The sequence below is a fragment of the Bufo gargarizans genome, chromosome 1 (assembly GCF_014858855.1).
Source record: "Bufo gargarizans isolate SCDJY-AF-19 chromosome 1, ASM1485885v1, whole genome shotgun sequence".
Lineage (NCBI taxonomy): Eukaryota > Metazoa > Chordata > Amphibia > Anura > Bufonidae > Bufo > Bufo gargarizans.
The window spans coordinates 151,495,032-151,518,901 of NC_058080.1; the positions used below are offsets into that span (position 1 = coordinate 151,495,032).

The window sequence follows — 23,870 nt, forward strand, 5'->3', positions numbered from 1 at the left end:
AAAGTTCAGACCCCTTTACTAGCAAGAGCAGAAATACACAGCAAAAAGTTCAATATAAGTACAAACCGGATTCCAAAAAAGTTGGGACACTATACAAATCGTGAATAAAAACTGAATGCAATGATGTGGAGGTGCCAACTTCTAATATTTTATTCAGAATAGAACATAAATCTCAGAACAAAAGTTTAAACTGAGAAAATGTACCATTTTAAGGGAAAAATATGTTGAATCAGAATTTCATGGTGTCAACAAATCCCCAAAAAGTTGGGACAAGGCCATTTTCACCACAGTGTGGCATCTCCCCTTCTTCTTACAACACTCAACAGACATCTGGGGACCGAGGAGACCAGTTTCTCAAGTTTAGAAATAGGAATGCTCTCCCATTCTTGTCTAATACAGGCCTCTAACTGTTCAATCGTCTTGGGCCTTCTTTGTTGCACCTTCCTCTTTATGATACGCCAAATGTTCTCTATAGCTGAAAGATCTGGACTGCAGACTGGCCATTTCAGTACCCGGATCCTTCTCCTACGCAGCCATGATGTTGTGATTGATGCAGAATGTGGTCTGGCATTATCTTGTTGAAAAATGCAGGGTCTTCCCTGAAAGAGATGACGTCTGGATGGGAGCATATGTTGTTCTAGAACCTGAATATATTTTTCTGCATTGATGATGCCTTTCCAGACATGCAAGCTGCCCATGCCACACGCACTCATGCAACCCCATACCATCAGAGATGCAGGCTTCTGAACTGAGCGTTGATAACAACTTGGGTTGTCCTTGTCCTCTTTGACCCGGGTGACATGGCGTCCCAGATTTCCAAAAAGAACTTGGAATCGTGACTCGTCTGACCACAGAACAGTCTTCCATTTTGCCACACTCCATTTTAAATGATCCCTGGCCCAGTGAAAACACCTGAGCTTGTGGATCTTGCTTAGAAATGGCTTCTTCTTTGCACTGTAGAGTTTCAGCTGGCAACGGCGGATGGCACGGTGGATTGTGTTCACTGACAATGGTTTCTGGAAGTATTCCTGAGCCCATTCTGTGATTTCCTATACAGTAGCATTCCTGTTTGTGGTGCAGTGTCGTTTAAGGGCCCGGAGATCACGGGCATCCAGTATGGTTTTACGGCCTTGACCCTTACGCACAGAGATTGCTCCAGATTCTCTGAATCTTCGGATCATGTTATGCACAGTTGATGATGATAGATGCAAAGTCTTTGCAATTTTTCGCTGGGTAACACCTTTCTGATATTGCTCCACTATCTTTCTGCGCAACATTGTGGGAATTGGTGATCCTCTACCCATCTTGGCTTCTGAGAGACACTGCCACTCTGAGAAGCTCTTTTTATACCCAATTATGTTGCCAATTGACCTAATTAGTGTTAATTGGTCTTCCAGCTCTTCGTTATGCTCAAATTTACTTTTTCCAGCCTCTTATTGCTACTTGTCCCAACTTTTTGGGGATTCGTTGACACCGTGAAAATTTGAATCAACGTATTTTTCCTTTAAAATGATACATTTACTCGGATTAAACGTTTGATCTGTCATCTACGTTCTATTACAAATAAAATATTGACATTTGCCATCTCCACATCATTGCATTCAGTTTTTATTCACAATTTGTTTAGTGTCCCAACTTTTTGGGAATCCGGTTTGTATGTGCTATGCTATATAATCGCTGAAGACTGCGCTATCTCACTATATAGATATAATTATAGTATATACACCAAACAGCAAGAACACCTGCCTAATATTGTGTAGGCCCTCCTCAAGGTACCAAAGCAGCTCTGAGCCGTCTGACCTCTGAAGGTGGTATGTAGCACCAAAACGTGAGCAGTGGTTCCCTTGAAGGAATCCTTCACAGGGAAATTCACTGTTAATCCAGGCACAATGCCTTGTATGGCTAGCTTAGCTGAATGTAAAGATACCTTTCTCTTAGCGATCCATTGCTTCATACTAAAAAAAAGGTACTTTTAATCCATATGCACATGAAGTGTGCCGAAGGTGGACCAAGCCACCCTGTGCACCCTTGTTCTCCCTTCTTCCTCTACCGGCAACTCCCTCACCTTCTTGATTGATAGGACCAGTCATCTGCACAGTCATCTCACCTAGCCCATGTCAATCAAGATGGAAGGGGAGGGGCATATAGAGAAAGCAGGAGGAGCAAGGGTGCACAGAGTGGCTTGGGCCCTCCCTGCTCATTTGCATATGGATTAAAATACATTTTCTCCAGGATGAAGAAACAGATCGCTAAGTAAATGATGACATTCAACTAAGGTAGTCCTTCAAGGCAAGTGCCTGGTTTATAAGGAAATTTCGTGGTGAAATTCAGAAAATGGCAGTGTTTATATTAAGTGTTTATGTTTTCAACATAGTTTTAGTAAATTATGGTGGTTATTTTCAATTTTTATTTTTTATGACACTGTTTAAAGAAAAAAATAAAATTCTGCACTTTTCACACTGGCCACTAAAGCCTAATAATAGGAAATTATTTTTCAGCAGTCATCTCATTATCCTTATTGGCAGGATTGCACTAAAAAATAAAACATCTCCAGTCTATTGCGCCTTGTTGTCCATGTGGCTGCTGTAAAGCATATCTAAATCCTGCAAGAAAATAAAACATATGGGAAAAAAAGAATATATATCACTATCTAGTTTTAATTAGTAAAAAAAAAATATAGGCGACACATTCTGCCATGAGGGTGGTGCCTCCATGGATTGGACTTGTTATTCCAGCACATTTCGCTGATACGTTACCGCGATTCTGGAGTATTATCTGCAGTACTACAGGAGTAGTATTGCAGATAAGGAGTCCAGATCGCTATCTTTGTTTTCCTATTGCCCCTTCCCTCTATCAGTGCTCAAAGCTGTGATGGGATACATGGTCTGGACTGCTGAGTCCTCTCCATTCCAGGGTAAGCTCTGCAGTCTGGACAGTGTATTGCAGCACAGCTTTGACTACTGGCAGCTGGGGAATTGGGGCAGTTTAAAATTAAAAAACACTGATCTGAAGTCCTTAAAGGGGTTTTACTATCACTTACAATGGGGGCATATCGCTAGGATATACCCCCCCATTGTCTGATAGGTGCGGCTCCCGCCTCCGGGACCCGCACCTACAACAAGAACGGAGCGGGGAAAGTAATGGAGTGAGCACTGTGCATGCAAAAGAACAAGTTGAGTAATGGGCCAATCTAGAAATAAAGTATTATGTACTTTGTCTGTGGTATGAGGAGACTGGAGAACATTAACCTATGAACTACAATCATCTGGTCATAAGAATACATACAAGTCTGTGTTCACACTGCCATTAGAGGCTTCATCGACAGTTCAGTCACATTTGACAGCGAGACCCATATGCAGAGCTATTCTTGCCATCAAAACAATAGGCATATGATGGATGGAACCCTGACGAAGCCTCATGGTACATTTGGTATATGATTTGCAATTTTACGTACCTGCTATTAATATTTCATCAATTGATAAATAATATTTTCCCTATAAAATTAATGCCTTGTCTTGTGTATATATTTTACAACAGTACGAACGGCCTGTGACCATTCAAGACTTCTGGAGACTGGTCAACCGTGGCATTGGGCATACTACCAGAATCTCAAACAGCGTAATCACTGTAGAAGACTTTGAAACAATTGACGCTGGCTACTATATTTGTAAAGCACAGAATCTCCGAGGACAGACAACACTTGCTACCAGAGTGGACAGATATTAAATGGACCCTTCATTCCAGATAAGAATGCCTTGAAGGCAAAACTTACAAGATTCCTTAAAGTCCCAAACAGATTTCACAAGAGCTTATTACCGGCATAACAAATTCTCTCCAGCAGCCCATATGTACTAAAGATGTCATACAGTCTGCCAGATGTGGAACATACTGGTCTGTGACGGTACCTCAAGCTTTTACTCTGGGGTAGAATTTCTAAACCTGGGTTCTTTATACAATAGTCAAAATGATAGAAATTTATTTGTATTCAGTCAAATACATTATGTGTAGTATTCCATTTAACCGTGTATCATATTAAAACCAAATAAATACTTATTATTTTTCATTATATCTATATTTAGCTGTGAATAGGTCACCATAGTACATACCAGTCAGAAAAAAAATCATTCACAAACTGCAGCCATGTACTGACCTGTGAACATAAAAATGGGGTGTTGTAATGTTTGAATTCAGCAAGTGTATATCATGTGTTTGGTATGACCCTTACAACAAGTTTCATATACTACTTTGAGGAATATTGGTTCTCCTTGTGGAGAACATGCTGGGGTAGGGAGCCTTGCAGTTAATGCTCCCTGGGAAAAATATGCCAATAAGCTCCCCTCCAGAGGAAAGACAACAGTCTAGTGTCTATAGGTAGATACCATGTAACGTCCAACCAATCTTCGAGCCTTGAAACAAACCAGAGATGGACTGATCATAGACCCAACAAATAAATTTTCCAGTGGGCTGAAACCCAGGGGGCCACCCGAGCCCTCCTCAAGAACCAGCATTTCCTGAGAGCTGCATCAAAGGCATCTAATTCAACCAACCAGTATGCTACTCCAGTGTTCCTCAACTCCAGTCCTCAGGGCACAGCTGCAGGTTATGATTTGAGACTGGCAGGTGGACCCTGAGGACTGTAGTTGAGGAACACTGCCCTGATGATGGACAAGAAACCTGAAGGGCATCTGTCAGAAGATTTGTACCTATGAAATTGGCTGAACTGTTGCATCAGCTCTTGGCAGCTGAAGGCACCTGTGTTGATCCCATGTTCATATGTGCCTGCATTGCTGAGAAAAACTAGGTTTTAAAGGCTATGTTTTCTCTCTGTGCGCCAGGCAGGTCTCCTTATCTCTGATCTTATAAACACTCATTATAGCTCAGTCCTTATGTTACTGATAAGAATGTGGCTTAGTGTATGACCTTTTAGTAATTTAGAGATAGCAAAACAGTAGGATTCACAGAGCTAAAAAAGAACGGTTAACCCTTTGTGACAGAAAGGCTCAATATTTTTTTAATAAAGCCCAACTGAAAAAAATGTTATTCAGCCTAAAATGAGTAAAATGCAAACATAAAAAAAAAAAATTGCCTCGGAGGGTGTACAATAGCTTTTAATATACGCAAATGAGCCTCTAGGAGCAACTGGGGCATTGCCATTACTCTTAGAGGGTCATCTCTCTCTGCAACTGCCGCACCCTCTGCACTTTGATTGACAGGACCAGGCAGTATAAAAGTGATCATTCCTGGCGCTGACTAAGATCATACGAGTGTATTACTGTAGTGCAGCGGCGACATGAAGCGCACAGCGTCATAGCAGCCAATGACGCCGTTCGCGCCTGCTCTCAGCAGGATGCCAGGCCGGGATACCACGGACCGCTCACGGCCATGGAATACGGCCGCGTGCATTCGGCCATACTCTAAGGTCTCGTGCTGTGTGCTTCAGTATCCAGCGCAGCTGCAGTACAGGAAAGAGGTTTGCCTCTGGTTTTCTTCTGTATTGTGATCCTCTTTTCTGTATTTTCCCTGTGCTGGGTACTGAAGCCCCCAACGCGCAGGTCCTGCTGCCTCCAGTACAGATCAAATGTTCCCTTGCATGCAACTTTTTTTTCCACATAGCATATCTGTTATTAATGGCAGTTAATTGGGTCGACACAAGGGTCCACTTCTGTCTTAATGGCATTAAAAACGGTACCACTGATTTTCAGTGGGTCTGTCAGGCCATGAAATGGCCAAAATAGGATATGTCCTATTTTGATGCTTGCTGTTCACTGGCTGTAAAAAAAAAACACCCATGTTAATAAACTTCAATGGTTCTAAAACATTTTTCACTTTAGTGTATACATAGTAGATACAGTATCTGTTTGGTAAAGTAAGAAGATCACTTGTATGGCAAAGCAGCTCTATAGCAAACTTTAAAGAAACTACAGCAACCCGGTCTTGCCGTAAGGCTCAATTCACACCACACCAGGGGGATGCCATACAACTGTATGGTATTTTGACTGCAAGAATAGTGCAGACTGCAGTGCTATTAATGCCATTAAAAATTACCTGAAAACAAATCCAGCAACGCAGCATGATGTCCATTCTAAACTAAACACATGATACCAGTGTGAACAGAGCCTTCGTTAGGAGACATCTCAATTGACACAGAACCATGCTATTTTTTTTTATACATTTTTTACACAGAAAAACAGTATGGTGCTAGATGAGCCTGATCTGTGACATTTTGTACAAAAGATGCCGTCATATTCAGTCACAAAGCAAAATGAACCAGGGTCTAGAAAGCTGGATTTGCTACTTTTTTTTCCTGGACATCTTCTTTCACACCTCCGTTTTGAATTCCGGCAGCCGGTTCCAGCAGGATCCGGCACTGAACCAGTAACTAGAATGGGGTCTGGAGGAGATCCCATGCACACAAACTTATTTATTTTCTGTATCAGTTCAGTTTTTTTTTTTGCGGACCATATGCGGAACCCTTCATTTCAATGGGTCCGGAAAAAACAAACAAAAAACTGACGTTACTCCGCGTGCATTCCGTTTCCGTATTTCCATTCCGCCCAAAAATAGAACATGTCCTATTATTGTCCGCATTACGAACAAGTATAGTACTGTTCTATTAGGGGCCAGCTGTTCAGTTTCACAAAATACGGAATGCACACGGACGTCATGCATATTTTTTGCGAACCGCAAAATACATACGGTTGTGTGCATGAGCCCTTAGGCAGATAGGCGGAGATCCGGCTGATTCTCCGCTTGTCTGCCGAAACAGCCATGCTGGAGTTTCAAATATTAGACGCGAGGTGCATTTTCATATTTAGGACTCATGCACATGGCCGTAGTTCGTCTGCATCCGCACTTTTTGTGGATCAAGTAGGGACCCATTAATATCAATGTGGTCCACATCCATTCTGCAGCCCTGCAAAATAGATGTCCTATTCTTGTCTGTTTTGTGGACAATGTTAGGACATTTCTAGAAGAGTGTGAAAAAAATGACAGCATGCACTTGGGCAGAATCCGTGATTTTCAGACCGCAAAACACTTACGTCGTGTGCATGAGCCCTTATCTGATTTTCACTATAATAGAATGGGAAGAAAAAAACGGAAATCCACATCAAAATCTGCAACAAAATCCACTTTATACATTGCATACCTCAAGTGGATGAGGTGAGTTATGTTTTTATTATTTCTTAACCCTTAATTGACATTGGACTTTGCATTCTGTATTAAAGAATGGTATTATTTTCCATTATAACCATGTTATAATGGAAAATAATAAAATCTACAGAACACCAAACCCGAATTTCAGTGAAGAAGTCTGGATTCGGGTACCACATTAAATTTTTTCTCACGCGCGTGCAAAACACATTGCACTCACGCGGAAAAAACTGAACGGAACGCAATCGCATGTCAAATCTGACTGAAATTGCGTGCCTATGCGCACGATTTTCCCTGAACGCACCAGCATTGCATCCGGCCCTCACCCGCAACGCCCGTGTGAAAGAGGCCTATGAATCACAAAAAAGCCCTTTTGATTTGGGGGAGAATTTGAAAGCTTTTATTGAAGACTTGCGTTTCCTCTTATAAACTGACTGCGGATCTGCTGCCCTTTCTAAATGTTGTCCATGTCCAAGGTCTGCCATCCAGTGATACAGTATTAAAGTGCTGCCATTAATAAAATTTCCAATGTAATCACTGAGTAATAAATAGACTGTGTGTCCTGTACTTACAGCAGCATTTACAATAAGAGCACAGGTTATGATGTACGCACGCTGTGAGTTCACACAGAGCATTCGTGGACTTTACCGAATACTGCAAGTAGACCAGAGACACATTTGGAAATGATGCAGTATTTCTCAACTCTAGTCTAGGTCCTTGTGTGAACTCTGCCTGATATCTATTGCTCATCATAAATCTCATAAGTAAGAAGTTATGTGTACAGGATATAAAGCAGCATAAAACTAGGCTTTTTTTTTTTTTTTAAACCCCATCATTTTTTCTGTTCTAATTTAAACATTCAGAGCCACTTTTCTCTTTTCATGTCTGTGTTGAAAGTACATGATTGGCATATGGTAGGCTACAGCTGCCATACTGAGGATCTGTACAACATGGATGCATAATATAGTATTTACGCGAGGCCGAAAACAGCACCATACTCGAATCATGTCTCTCCGGAGGAGCGGATTGCCTTCTTTTTTTATAATCTATAAACCTGCAGTCTCTAGATGCAGAGCCATCGTGTTTAGTTTTTTTTTCTGCATGTCGTCCATATGTCTAAAGACCTGTGCAATGGGGCCTCAACATCGCTGCTCAGCAACCAGACTTGCAGTTTCACTGCTGCAGTGCGCTACGTTCCAACTCACTACTGAAATGCAAAGCGTAGGAGAAAACTATTGTTTTTTTTGTTATTTTTCCAATTGAGACGATATCATCATTTGCCAATAGTCTTGATTAAAATATTGTACCACTGTGGCCATTCAGCTTCTATGCAGACTTATGAGCACCAGGGTGTTCCAGCTACTAGTCCATGGTTACAGAACTCTAATAGGTGGTCCACAATTGGGAAAACACGGTTGATTTCTTCCACCAACACTGCAATGTCTGTCCTTGGGTTATGTTGTCTTTTGCAGCGCAGTTCCATTGAAGTGAATTGAGCGGAGCTGCGATATAACACACGACCTGTAAGCAGGCGCGCGCTGCATGTTTTTAGTCATGGACAACCTTTCAATGAAACCTGTGAACAGCCTGACCCAGTAACCAGGTATTAATTGCTCACTGGTTTATGCCAACTTACTAATGAACACTGTAGAGGCATTTGAGGTCAGGTTAATTAGCGTTATATAACCAAGATTTCTGAGCTGTATTTTCTTTGAGAAATAGGACACCAGTGCAAAGCTACTGTAGATCAATGAGAGAGCAGGAGCGGGTCAGACATATAGCCTACAGCAGGGATGGCTAACCTCCGGCACTTCAGCTGTGGTAAAACTACAACTCCTAGCATGCTTCATTCATTTCTGTGGAGTTCTAAGAACAGCCAAGCAAGTCTACATCTTGGAAGTTGTAGTTTTACCACAGCTGGAGGTTAGCCATCACAGGCCTACAGCAATGTTCCTCAACCTGTGGCTCTCCAGCTGCTGCAAAACTACAAGTCAATCATACCCTGATAGTCGGTAGCCACAGGGCCATCAGAGTACCTAAAACATTTAAAGGGTCATTAAGCTTTCACAAACCTTTTGATATGCCATAGCAACGTATCAAAGGTTTTGATTTGTGGGGGATCCGAGTGTTAAGACACCCCACCCCCTACTAGCAAATAAGTCTATGGGTCTGTCACATTTCCTTCTCCTGCAGCAAGGACAGCGATTCTCTCTCCTCATCGTATAACTTGTGGGGGTCTCAGAACTCAGAATCCCAGATTGATATATCAAATGTTTTGTGAAAGCTTGACTATCTTTAAATCTTTCTCTAATAAAAAAAAAAAGTGCATATGCTTTTCAGTTCACTAAACCTCCTGCAAATTTAGATTTTTTTTTCCTTCGAAGTCCATATTATCTGTAAAGGAAGATGTATTAATATGGAAACTTTATATCCAGGTAGTAAACAAATGGTGGCGGCCAGTGGCCATATTTAAAAGTCATTTGCAGCACGCTTGCTTGGTGTTAAAAGGATTCTGTCGGCTAGTTTTAGCATACTGAGCTGTTTACATGGGCTGCTATATCACCACTAACACATCCGCAACATACATTTTCCATATCTACGACAGATTTTATTTAAATCAGAAAAACAATTATATATATATACACACACACACAAATGAAGCTAGTAGGGAGCCCAGGTGGCCATTACCAACATTTTAGGAGCCCAGCACTGCCCCGCATTCTCCAAATCCACTCCTTTCGCCCCCAACGTCACACAGTTGAAGCGACGTAATCTCCCGCATGCTCGAATACGCTGCATGTCAGCGCCAGCATGGTATTACTTCCCTGTGCTGGCATCAGCCTCAGGGAGCGAACTGTGAGACATCGGGGGAGCAAAGAGTGGATTTGGAGGATGCGGTGCTGGGTTCCTTCACAGTGGGGGTGGCTGGGCTCCCGAAATATTGGTAACAGCCCCTTGGGCTCCTTACTAGCCTCATTTGTGTGTGTGTGTATATATATATATATATATATATATATATATATATAGATAGATAGATAAAGTGCTGCCCATAATTATTCATATCCCTGGCAAATTTTGAATTAAAGTTACTGTTACTCAACCAGGAAGTAATTTTTGGACGGGAAATGACATAGGTGTCTCCCAAAAGATAATAAGACGATGTACAAGAGGCATTATTGTCGAAAAAAATAAACATTTCTCAACTTTTATTTACATTTAAGCAAAAAGTGTCCAGTCCAAAATTATTCATACCCTTCTCAATAAATCAATAGAAAAGCCTTTATTGGCTATTACAGCAATCAAACGCTTCCTATAATTGCCGACTAGCTTTTTGCATGTCTTCACAGGTATTTTTGCCCATTCATCTTTAGCAATGAGCTCCAAATCTTTCAGGTTGGAGGGTCTTCTTGCCATCACCCTGATCTTTAGCTCCCTCCACAGATTCTCAATTGGATTCAAGTCAGGACTCTGGCTGGGCCACTCCAAAACTTTAATGTTGTTGTCTGCTAAACATTTCTTCACCACTTTTGCTGTGTGTTTTGGGTCATTGTCATGCTGAAATGTCCACTGGTGCCCAAGGCCAAGTTTCTCTGCAGACTGATGTCGTTGAGAATCCTCATGTATTGCTCTTTTTTCATGGTGCAGTTTACTGTGATTAGGTTCCCTGGTCCATTGGCTGAAAAACACCCCCAAAGCATTAGGTTCCCACCGCCATGTTTGACAGTGGGGATGGTGTTCTTTGGGTTGAAGGCTTCTCCTTTTTTACGCCAAATGAAGGAAACCTCATTGTGACCTAATTTTTGTTTCATCTGACCATAACACAGAAGACCAGAAGTAGTCGTCTTTGTCCAGATGATCTTTTGCAAAGGCCAAGCAAGCTTTTGCGTGCCTTATCTGGAGAAGTGGCGTCCTCCTTGGTCTGTATTGTGCAGTGTCCGTTGGATTGTCTGCCTTGAGACATTTCCACCAGCAGAGCCCAGATTCACCAGGATGGCCTTGGTGGTGATCCTTGGATTCTTTTTCACCTCTCTAACTATCCTCCTGGTCAGCACAGGTGTCACTTTTGGCTTCCGACCACGTCCTCTGAGATTTTCCACAGTGCGGAACATCTTGTATTTTTTGCTCAAATGTAAATAAAAGCTGAAAAATGTTTTTTCCACAATAATGCCTCTTGTACATAGTCTTATTATCTTTTGGGAGACACCCATGTCATTTCCCGTCAAAAAGTTACTTGCTGGTTGAATGAAAGTAACTTTAAGACAAAATTTGCCAGGGGTATGAATAATTATGGGTAGTGCTGTATATCTAAAAAATGGAAAAATGCCAGTGCCGATCTAGCAGCACATGTAAACAGCTCTGTATGCTAAAACTAGCCGACAGAATCCCTTTAACAGGGCAATGCTGAACATCTGAAAAAGTTCCTTTCATGGCATTGTTCGCCGCTGATGCACCTGCACGTAAATGTCAATCAAATGCTTCTATAATGTAATAAGCAGTTAAGACAGATACTATTCATGTTACTAACTGTATAACTGCAAATACCATCAGCACAGCAGCTGTCTACATTGTCTACCATACAAACACGTATTTCAGAGAGTCTTTTAAAGGAGAAGGACTAGAATTTAAGCTAAAAAACAAATAATGGAAAATGTCTGTTACATATGAACAAACATGAAGCAATAGGAAACTTATTCTGTGGGATCCGGAAACTGAGTAGTTTCTTTACTTTATATAAAACACAAAAACAGAGCATCTATCTTCTCCATACAGATGCCCCAAGCACATTCCAGTATTGTGCTATGTGGTATACAGGACACCTGGGCAACCACTCTTGGCAGCTAGCCACCAGCTCCATAGAGCAGAGATGTACAGCAAAAAGTAGGAGCTTGTTGGGGTGGCACTGTGCTTAATTGCCAATGCCATGATATTTCATTGATAGGAAGGGACATAACAGTGGAGTGGATCACTTTCCAAACAACCAGCACTTTTACAGCCAAATAAACCTCTGATGGGGATGCTATGGGACAACTATGGATCACCATGCAACTGGACCACCAGGAAAAGTATTGTAGCTGTATGGACTATGTATTCTATATGTACTGTACGCTGGTATGGGCAGCTGTTCCCAGATAGTGTTTTGTCTACAAGGTTTTTATTTGTTTTATGATCTTTAGTACTTGCTGTCATATAGGAGGTTTATGCTGTACCGCCACTGTAGATCTAGTTGATAACCAACCTATGGTCTAATTTACATTAAACACATGCATGATATTTGCAAATTAATAGCTAGTGAATGCTTTTATAACTCCAGCAAACATTAGGCCAGTAATTACTGTCAGATACGTGGATTTTCCAAACACATAATTTATTCATCTTAACACAATCAGCTAATTGCTATTATTACAAGACCGGATCACGCACTTCCAGCCTCATTGAAAACATTAAAGACGTTCCATTTAGTGCAGGGTGTGAAGAGGTGGAGATGAAATGTTCCAACAAAAACACATTTAGGTTTATGTAAGTGAGCACGAAGGAACATTTGATTGTGGAGTCAAAGTCAAAACATTGAGAAGCAGCAGGGACCTCTATGGTAGGACTAGTAGGAAAAAAAAAATTACATTATTTGCATTTAGATATGAAAAGACACACACAATATATGGTAAATGCACTCCTGACCACATATATGAGCTTGTTGGACTTTCTAGTCCTAAAACAAGAGCACACATGACGCTGGGCCCCCCTTTATGTGACTATAAACTCTTCTGAAAAGTCTTTTCACAATATTCTGCAGTGTCTAGGCTGGTCAGCTAAAAAAAAGCATTTGTGAGGTCACATATGACATTGGATGAGAAGGTCTGACTCACTATCTGCCTTCTAAGGGTCCATACACACAGCCGCAAGTGTTTTGCGGTCTGCAAATTGCAGATCTGCAAAACACAGACACCGACCATGTGCGTTCCACATTTCGGGGACCGCACATGGCCGGCACTTTAAAAAGAAATGCCTTTTCTTGTCCATGTCTGCGAACAAGAATAGGTCATGTTCTATATTTTGCGCAGCGGAAGTGCGGCCAGCACACTGTATGCTGTACGCATATTTTGCAGCCCCATTGAAAATAAATGGGCCCCGATCCATTCAGCAACGTTGCGGAACAGATCCGGATCCATTCTGCAGACGTGTGAATGGATCCCAATTCATCCCAAAGGTGTTAGGAGGGTTGAGGTCAAGACTCTGTAGTCACTCGTGTGTCATTCTCAACTTACTAAACCATGCCTTCATGGACTTCATTTTGCGCAAAGGGGCAGGGTCATTGCGGAAAGAAAGGGGTATCCCCAAACTGTCTTACACAACTGATTTTTAAGGAAATTGGTTAACGAGCTCCAGAATTAACAGCCAATAATCCACACATTACAAAATAATTCTACAAAACAAATTACTACTAAAATGAGGTTATCAAACAAATGTCATATTCATAAAAATGTACTGTACATTAATATGCAGATTTACTTTTACATTTTAATCTTTTCTGCAAGACCCGACAATACAAAAAAGGAGCAGATTCCCATAAGCCTATATCAATTTACAATGCAAAGTGTCTCCATCGAACAGAAATGTTATATTTGCCAATAATCAATAAAAAGGATTTGATACGCAATGTCAGTTTACACTGTAAAGTATTATCCATCAGAGTCATAAGATCTGTTCAGTGTAGAATACAGTACTAAGTAATGACCCACAATACCTTGCTGCATAGTGCTGTGACCACAGTCGGTACCTTTTGTTGCGGGTCTGTGTGTAGGTAGCGTCAGCAATGATAGATTTGACTAGATTCAGCAGGTTTGATTTTGGTCCAACTTGACACGTTTGGCATCAAAGTTCAGCAGTCACTGAGTACTCCACAGACATTGCGCATAAACCACCTTGCCCCTCTGGACACTAAACATAGTTGTCACCTCACCTAGGTAATTTCGCCAAACTTAGGGAGACCGGGCTTCACACACCCACCAGGCTCCGACACAGAATGTGTATTTCAGCTAAGTATTTATTCCCACTTTAAAGAGCCTAGTATCTACACGTAAGGCTAGGGGAAAATGTTGTACTGGAGTGGGCAGGGAATGACAGTTCCCTCTACCAACCTACCCACCATGCCATAAAAATCTAGGCCAATAAAACATTTTTAGGCTACTTTCATAACAGCGTTGTGCTATCCGGTTTTGATATCTGGAACAGGCTCACAAAACTGCAGCACAATGCTTCAGTTTTGTCCCCATGCATTGTCAATGGATTGTCACCAGAATGCATTCCGTTCCATTTTATTGCGTTCCCATGTCGGACACAATCGCTGCAAGCAGCCTTTTTGTGTGCGGCATGGGAAACTGAACAAGTTGAATCCCGCACCAAAACCCATCTAAGTCAGGGATGCCCAACCTACAGCCTTCTATCTGTTGTAAAACTACAACTCCCACAATGCTCTGCTGTAGACAGATAGCTGTAGGCTGTCCAGGCATGCTGGGAATTGTAGTTTTGCAACAGCTGGGGGGCTGCAGGTTGAGCATCCCTGATCTAAGTCAATGGTGCCAGATCATTTTTTTTCAGACACTTACTTTCATTTTCGATCTAATACAACCGGATTCGTTCTGAACGGCTGCAGATGGTTGTATTATTAGAACGGTAGAATTTTGCTGTGGTTTTGAGATCCCCTGTCGGATCTCAAAACCGTACAGAAAAAACAGCGATATGAAAGTAGCCTAGAGAAAAGTGCCTCAGCAATCTACACTTTGCTGAAACCACCGAGCTTTCCTGGTTTCTGGTGCATCATCGACATTGGAGATTTCTAGGTAAGATATACACCCCCTCCAATACTTTACCGGCCACCATGTTAAATTTATTATAAGCATGCAAAGTCTTACGGGAATACTATAAAATAAACAGAACAAAGACCAATAAAGAACCACACAGATCAATCGATATGAAGTAAATTATTGCACCAATAAATTTATTCTCTTAAACATCAGAATATATTTCCATCATTACAAACCAAGCAACTACAGCTTCAATATTTCTTTTTACATCCAAGTATGCTAGAAGCTACACACAATTGCATGATACAGATGAAACATGAAAAAAAAAAAAAATTATAATCAAAACTACACAAAACATTTCCATTTTCCGTGCCCAAATTTGACAGTTTGGTGTTCAAAATTAAAATTGCAACAAGATTAAATCAGGGGTCCAAACCAATACATGTTGGTCACAGGCCTGAAATATCTAACCAAGGAAACCAAGAGGCAACCGACGGAAGAATTGCATGGATAAAAACTAAGCAGAGAGCTAGGGAAAAAAAATAAAAAATGTACAGAACAAAAAGCATTTCTTGTAGGCCGTTACATTATAAAACTCTTTGGAAACTTTTTTTTACAAATGCTTGAAATATGGTACTTTCTTACAGATTAATTTCAATGCAAACAGATTATAAATTGTGAACAAAAAAAAACAAAAACAAATCTGAACAGTCCCGGGTTGGCTGTCTTCGGATGGATTTTTCAAGGCAGGTACAAAGATTGTGTCCAATTTCTTCCCCTCCCTTCATTTGGTCGAAGTCAAAACAAACTGACTTGAAAATGAGGCATGTATTGACAGATGGCAATTACCCATCTTATGACATGGCAAGCTTCTCATTCGTTATCGGAGATGTTATTGTTTGCACTAGAATACAAGTTGTGTAATGCAGGTGAACAGTAAAACACCAATGTGGTGCCTTTTGCATAGTCCAAAAAGTACACAACCATGTACAAGATGGATAATCACTTATTACAGATGAAAAGCAGCAGACATTTTATTTCACAAAGGCATATAAAAGTCAATAAGTCCACATTTGAAGGACTGAGAAAGCCACATGGACAAGACCACAGAACCTCAATTAATGGATGGTGTTCTGATGCTCTACAAGGCAAATATAAGCTGTGCAGATTGCACAAGTTCATAAGCTGTACAGATAACAGTGCGGGAGATGGTGGCAAAAAGAAAAAAAAATACACGCGAAAAAAAAAAAACAGGCAGCATGAGGCAGACATGCCATGTGTGTAACATCCATCTCATTCACTTCACAAGCACCCAGTCCAATGGGAAAAACAATTAACAGGTGAATAAAGAAACTTTAGAAAGTTTGTGATTTATTTACAAGCCCTGAGCTTTTTTCCCTATGTACTTGCTGTAGGTGAAAAAAGGCAAAATGCAAGAATAGTTGTATCTTGCTAGGTAAGTGCTTTGTGCAACAACGTCCATATATATATTTTTTTTTTACCATAAAGTCTTCTCTTTAGCTGAAAGAACAACATTATTCAGTTGCTCCTTCATATTCCAGTGGGTTAGAGAACCATGAACCCAAATCCCAAATTCCAGTCATCTTGTAATGGTTAGGTAGCTAATATAGCCTTAGTTTCCATTGTTTCTGTCCAAAGCAATCTCACCACGACTTTCCTGAAATGTCGGAAGAGTTTTTTGTTTTAATGTTTAATGATAAAGTGGTGTCATCTGGGTGACACTGTCGGACTGGAAAACGATCCAGAGTTCCGAGGATGGAAAGGAATACCCGGGGAAGATGGAGACAGCTTTTTGGGGCTGCATAGGTCACCATTGTGTAACTTCCAGAGAAGTTCTTCATTCTCCATCGAGAGACGTTTGTTCGCTTTGGATTCCTTCTCCAGAGACCTTTGCAAAACTTCTTGCTCTGTGGACAGCTGCCTGCAATAACAAAAGAAGGCGTAATAGAATAATAAAATAAACCTGATCCCAATCATATTTTAAATTTAATTGTAGGCTACCAGTCTTCTAGTACTATGACATATGTTGTGCCTAGGCACAATGTAACTTGGTTTTACATTAGTCTCCATTCTGTATTCACAGCTTCAATTTATTTATTTATTTTTATATTGGGAGAGGGCAGCTTGGTGACAAAATTATGGGCAAATAAATGTATGGCATGTTGACCTACATGGAAGACAGACAAGCTTGCCATACCAGTTTTTTACTAACTGGACACCATTTGGTAAACACAAAATAGAGATACTGAGTATTTTAGAAACAGAAATGTTCTCAATATAGCGCACACTGAAGAATCCTGTTATGTCTTGATCACTCCTTCTCTGACCAAAGGAAAGGTTAAACCCCATTTAGAAGCAGATCATAGAGGACCCGGGAATAGGCAGAGAGGAAGGTGAGACATCTGCCCATATGTAGCCTCACCCGACCTGATATGGTCTTGGTATTTTTGTTTCACCCTCAAGGAATTTCAAATAAAACAAAAACAAAATGACCCAAAATATTACCTTGAGAGAGCTACGTGATTTGCCATACGAGCTTTGAGATCTTCATTTTCTTGCTGACATTTGTTCAGTCTTTCCACCAGGATTGTGTTGGTCTCAACCTTGAAAAGCAAAAAACATAAACAAATGAATATACTTAGACATTAGACTGGATATTTCCTCTTGAGAATCTGGGTTTGGCTTCTACGAGTCTTATTACACAAAATCAGTATTCAGTGACATTGGTTTGCACGGTTCCATGATTTAGTGCAGAAAAGGGAACAAAAATAAATAAAAAAATAGTAGTAAATGTCCTTGTTCAGCTAAAGTATTAATCGTATGTAGGCCTGAGGAACAGTCAATGTCTGTCATCAAAAAGCATCTCTTTAGCTTCATAGAAACATTGGCCCACATTTACTAATGTGAGGGAAGGTAGGGGGATCTCAAGGTTCAAACGAGAGAGAATGTGAAGAGAACAAAATTAATAAAACGTGAGGAAAAAGGTATCTTTAAAATAGAAGGGACACTACCAACCGTGAATTTATAGACTAAGATTTAGGAAAACCCCCCAAATTATATGAACCAAATATAAGTGTTCTATAGGAAGATCAAACGCCTGTTTGAAAAGTACGGTTTTCAGTGCACGTCTGAATGAGAGAAGACTGGGAATCATTTTCAGGGCCAGAGGTAGGTGGTTCCAAAATCTGGCCCCTTGAGCCGAAATGGATTTATCTCCACGTCTGATCTTGTTAACTTGCGGGATGTTAAAATTCGCAGCGTTACTAGACCTCAATGTCCTCAACGGGCCATACCTGGTGAATTTACGTTGCAGGTACAAGGGCCCCACACCATGGAATGCCCTATGCATAAAGCATCTAATCTTGAACATCACCCGTTGTTGGACGGGGAGCCAGTGCATGGCACTAAGAGAGGGAGTGATATGCTCTCGGCGGGCAACACCCGTTAGGAGCCTTGCTGTGGCATTCTGCACAAGTTGAAGTCTATGCAAGTTCTTCTTAGGGAGTCCCATGTACAAAGCATTACAATAGTCCAACCGACTGCTGATCAGTGCTCCGACCAAGGCTTTCCTGAGAGGGGATTCAATGTATTTTAAGATCCTCCTCAGAAGTTTCAGCTGGTAGTGGCAGGTACTAACCACCTGATTTAACTGAGGAGCCAGGGTTAATCTGGAGTCCAAGACCACTCCCAAGTCCCTGACCTGGATGGCTGTCTCAGGGACAGGTCCAAAAGACAATGGCCATTGGGGTGCTGAGGGTGTAATTTTCTGGTCACTGAATGTAATACATTCAGTTTTGGTGCCATTAAGCATTAGATTATTGGCACTCATCCAACGATCGATCTCCAAGAGACATCCGGCCAGATCGACATGATCAACGGTTCCTTTGGCAAGCCTAAAGTACAGTTGTGTATCATCCGTATAAACATGAAACTGAAGATTGTGGCTCCTTATGATGTCGGCCAATGGTCTCAGATAGATGTTGAACAAGACTGGAGATAGTGCCGAGCCTTGTGGTACTCCACAGGACAGTGGGAGATCAGCCGAGTGAAATACCTCCAGCTTCACTCGTCGTACCCTGTCCTGGAGAAATGAGACCATCAATGCCAAGGTCTTTCCATCTAATCCGGCTACCACTTTCAACCGGTTCAGTAACACTTGATGGTCAATAGTGTCAAAAGCGGATGATAGAAGGACTAGGACCATAGAGTCGTTCTGGTCTAATGCCATCAGTAGATCGTCCTGGACATTGAACAGAGCGGTCTCAGTACCCCTTCTGAGTCGGAATCCCGACTGGAAGTCGTCAAGAATGTGATTGACCTCCAGATATCCCTGTAGTTGTGCAACAACCTCCCTCTCGCCTATCTTTGCAGCGAACGGCAGTCCCGAAATCGGTCTAAGGTTATTCAGATCGGTCACGGGTACCGCCGGTTTCTTAGGCAGGGGTGTTACCACTGCCTGCTTCAGAATAGCCGGCACCTGACCGCTGGAAAAGGAACTATTTATAATGTCTCGAATGTATGGTGCCATTGCAACCGCGGCGGACTTCACCACTATTATCAATGAGTAACCTGCTGTGTGGCCATCCTAGACACAGACCACCAGTTACATCAATGGTCCTCCCTTGCTATAATAGGACTGTAATGTATTGATATAAAAATGGTGCTTCCCTGCCATCAGCATCACCTTGCATGGTGTACTAGTGAAGGATGCCTTAAAGAACCATCACAGATTTCCTGTTTTGAACTCTCTAGGGCAGTGTTTCCCAACCAGTGTGCCTCCAGCTGTTGCAAAACTACAACTCCCAGAATGCCTGGACAGCCTTTGGCTGTGCGGGCATGCTGGGAGTTGTAGTTTTGCAACATCTGGAGGCACACTGGTTGGGAAACACTGCTCTAGGGTATAGAAGCCACCTACCAGTTTCTCAATCTGCATAAGCTTTTTGTCTTGCTGATGTAATTTCTCATTCTTAATCTCTAATACTGCTTTTAGACTCTCCAGTTCCTGCTCCAGATACATCACCTGAGGGTTCTTCTGCAAAGAATGAAAGGGTAACACGTTACTATGATCTGTGGCACACAGGTTGATATACAGTGATTCACGATCTACAGTTTTTAAATCCAAATTGTATTTTGGCCCAGAGCACATACTGAAAACACAAATTATCCTGCAGCAGAAATTCATCTTTTCAGGTGTCTTGCTAGAGCCAATGAAGCTCTACACAGACATGACCTCATAGATCCAACATATAAAGCATTATAAGAACGCTTCCAGATTGTCATGGGTGACCGTCGTAGCTATTTCATTTAAATCTGGTTGCAAATTTATGCAGAAGGAAACCAGAAGGTCTCATATGTTATAGTCATTAAAATGAGGAGAATCTATCCTTTATAGATTGGACTATTCACACAGTATACGGATGCTTACTGCATATGTTTTTTTTTTTTTAGATAAAACGTCGCCTTCTGACTTGGCAATGAGGACCTGTCATTGCAAAATGCAGAACAATTATAGAGCAGGAGTAGCAGATTAATATATAGCTTTGTGAGAAAAGATTACTGTATTTTTCGCTTTAGAAGACGCACTTTTTACCCCCCAAAGTGGGGGGGAAGAAAGTCAATGCATCTTATAAAGCGAACGTGACCAAAATATGGCCGTCACATTGCAGGCTGATATCTAGAGATGCACCTCCAGTGTTAATGTGAGGCGGCGCCCTCTAGTAGGAAGTGTGGGGCGGAAGGCGGTCATTGAAGCAAATGCCGCCAGCACGCATGTTTAATAGGACGGTGTGAGCGCTCGGTTTGCTGCTGCTGCTTAGCAGCACTGACTCTGCTGTCCTCCCAGCCTCACCTCCCTCCCCTACTGTGACGCGCTCCGGCACTGCTGCCCTATATGTTGAGCTGATTGGTGGCAAGCACGGCGGAAACTGCTGCTCCGCTGCCTCCACCAATCAGTTTAGTCAGTTGCCCGACCGCTCGCCACTGTGAAGGAGCATTACCGAACCTCCGGCACCCCGAGTCAGCACTGCTTTCCCCTGGGACTACTGGGCTGTCCCCACCTGAGACTTGGTGAGTGACAGCCTGGATATAAAGAAGGGGAGCTCAAGGGCAGACCTATTACATATAGCTATAACCTCTCCTCATCTATAGGAAAACGCTCATGTACTGCAGTACATGTGTCCACTCTTTAGGATGAGGTGGGTTATAGTCACCTTTAATATAAACACTGTCCAGGAGCTGTACTATTATTGGCCTAAGTGTTTGCATTAAATGTGACTATAACCCCCCTCATTCATAGGAATACACCTGTGTGCATCAGTGAATGGGTGAATTCCTATAGAAGAGGGGGGGGGGGGGTATAGTCACATTTAATAGTAACACTATCCAGGGATCGTACTATAATTGACCTGTGTATATTAAATGTGACCATAAGCCCCCTCATCTATAGGAACACACCCATGTACGGCAGTACACGGGTGCATTCCTCTGGATGAGGGGGGGGGGGGGGGGGTTATAACACTTAGGTGAATTATAGTACGCTGGACAGTGTTTATATTATATGACTATAATCCCCTTATCCATAGGTATGCACCAATGTACTGCACATGTTTTAGCCCACCTTTTGTTTGAAAATATTTTTGGGGTTATTTTCCTCGTCTAAAACCTGGGGTGCGTCTTTTAAAGTGAAAAATACGGTAATTAAAACTTGTAATTTATACACAAAAGACAATGGTAGAAAATTCCGTCTACAACGCCGACCTGTCTGGTTTTCTCTTTGGATAATTTTCTTTGTTCCTCCTCAGCTTTCAGCTTCTCCTTCAGAGATTCATTCTCTTGTCTTAACTCTTCAATTTTTTTCTTTAAATTGGGGAAAAAGAAAACAAAATAAATGTAAGCAACAGGTGAAATGAGACAAATTAGTACATAATATAGAGTATAAAACCAACCTCTAGCTCTGCCTGCTTTTCTTTAAAGGATACTTCCAGGAGCTTATTGTCTCGTTCTTGACTGTCTTTCAGTTCTAGAGAAAGAGGTTCAGAACATATAAGGTTATAAAAAATCCATTATATAGTATGTCATAGCAGAAAAACTTTAGAGGACATGATTAGAGATGAGCGAACTTCTGTTTTAAGTTCGGCGTCTAAAGTTCGGGGGCGGGTTAGCGGAGAATCCCGATCTGGAACCGGATATGGATTCCGACTTCCGTTGTGGTCCGTGGTAGCGGAATCAATAATGGCCGATTATTGATTCCGCTACCACGGACCACAACGGAAGTCGGAATCCATATCCGGTTCCAGATCGGGATTCTCCGCTAACCCGCCCCCGAACTTTAGACGCCGAACTTAAAACAGAAGTTCGCTCATCTCTAGACATGATTATTTACTGGGCCCAAAATACTAGATCATCAATATTATCACACATATGTGGTTTATTGTGCAAAGGTGCTCTGGCCCATCTACTTGGTATGTCCCTATTATGCCATGTACACAAAGTAAATGGCAGTTCGGCTGCTGCTAAAGAGAGAGACTATAAAGTCCTATAGACATGGGATAAACGGACTTTAAATTGCTCACACTCAGTTTAGTGAAGTTCAAGAGTTGACTGCAAAATAAAATTAAACCGTTGGATTGGCCTAAAAACTTTAGTTAAGCCGTTTTCCTACAGTAAGTCGACCAGAGCAGGGAAGATTTCAGAAGAACATGTCGGAATCAAGTAAATCAGTCATTGACGCTAGTTGGGATTGTGTCAGGACATTGGTTTAGTAAGTAATTATCTAAAAAGGGCAGTAAGAAAATAACACAGAAGAGTTATATTCATTACTAATTTCTCAAGGGGATGGGAGTTGTGTCTCCTCAAACATGACAACTTAACTTGGTGCTCTGGTGCTCAACGAGTGATGACATCACCTAAACTCTACTTACTCTCATTGTTAGATGGAACAATCAGCTTATACTGTTCTGACTGGAACAGGGCCCTTTAGTGTGAGCCAGTATTACAACTAGTCAGCAGACACTTTTAAGTTGAAGGACAGCCACGGGCAATTTTTTTAAATACATTTTTTTGAATTATAAAAAAAAGAAAATAATCTATACACTGATCAAAAATAGACATTTCAAACCATTCACTAGCCCAGGAAAAAGGCTTAAAAACACTAATCTCTTGATAGTTCCTTTGTATGGGCTTCATTTATAAACTATGCATATCAGTAGACAAGTCTGAGCATGCTGAGGAAGATGGTTTCTATAACTAATTTGTAAAATATAATGTATATATATATATATATATATATATATATATATATATATATATATATATATATTCCAGAAAAGTAGGCGGCACTCCAAGAAAGATGACAAGTGAACTTTATTCACCCAGGTGGTGCAACGTTTCGGTTCCTCACTAGAACCTTTTTCAAGCAAAAAAAAAGGTTCTAGTGAGGAACCGAAACGTTGCACCACCTGGGTGAATAAAGTTCACTTGTCATCTTTCTTGGAGTGCCGCCTACTTTTCTGGATTACACATTGGGGTAAGAAGCCTATTCCCCTGGAGACGTGCACCCTCTTTTTCTTTGATTGTGTTCCAGTGCCGCCATTTTTCTTGTGTGTGTATATATATATATAATATAATTTTTTCATATATAAGCTTTCTTCCTAGTCTTTCCAATTTGTGTGCAGGTCAGACAGCAATATTTTTTGCTTTAGAAAAATAATATACCTGTAAATGATTTTTCATATTCTTCCTTTATGGTTTTTACTTCCTCAGCATGACTTGCTTCAGCTGCATCCCTGTAGGTTTCATGAGTGACGTTGAGGTCATCAACCTAAAATATATTATACAGTTTTAGTGACTAAGAAGTAAAGTTATGCTGTACAGACTAAGGCCTGTATTAGACCAACA

At 41.3% G+C, this 23,870-nt stretch overlaps 2 protein-coding genes across 12 annotated transcripts in view; one reads left to right on the plus strand and one right to left on the minus strand.

Moving 5' to 3' along the window:
• Positions 1 to 4,066, plus strand: part of PDGFRL (platelet derived growth factor receptor like) — a 196,407-nt gene extending 192,341 nt beyond the window's left edge. Inside the window, exon 6 of the mRNA XM_044296171.1 lies at positions 3,538 to 4,066. Within this exon, the coding sequence (XP_044152106.1) occupies positions 3,538 to 3,726 (189 nt within the window). The 3' untranslated portion in view covers positions 3,727 to 4,066. The remainder of the gene's footprint in view (positions 1 to 3,537) is intronic.
• An 11,056-nt stretch (positions 4,067 to 15,122) lies between these two features.
• The window catches only part of MTUS1 (microtubule associated scaffold protein 1), a 261,609-nt gene continuing 252,861 nt past the window's right edge, over positions 15,123 to 23,870 (minus strand). For 10 of the 11 annotated variants that reach the window (XM_044299622.1, XM_044299618.1, XM_044299611.1 and 7 more), the window contains 6 exons: positions 23,688 to 23,793; positions 21,920 to 21,993; positions 21,732 to 21,830; positions 19,891 to 20,007; positions 17,481 to 17,578; positions 15,123 to 16,896 (listed from right to left, as the gene is read on the minus strand). In XM_044299622.1, the coding sequence (XP_044155557.1) occupies positions 16,683 to 16,896; positions 17,481 to 17,578; positions 19,891 to 20,007; positions 21,732 to 21,830; positions 21,920 to 21,993; positions 23,688 to 23,793 (708 nt within the window). In that variant the 3' untranslated portion in view covers positions 15,123 to 16,682. The remainder of the gene's footprint in view (positions 16,897 to 17,480; positions 17,579 to 19,890; positions 20,008 to 21,731; positions 21,831 to 21,919; positions 21,994 to 23,687; positions 23,794 to 23,870) is intronic. The other variant, XM_044299631.1, reaches the window with a different exon arrangement.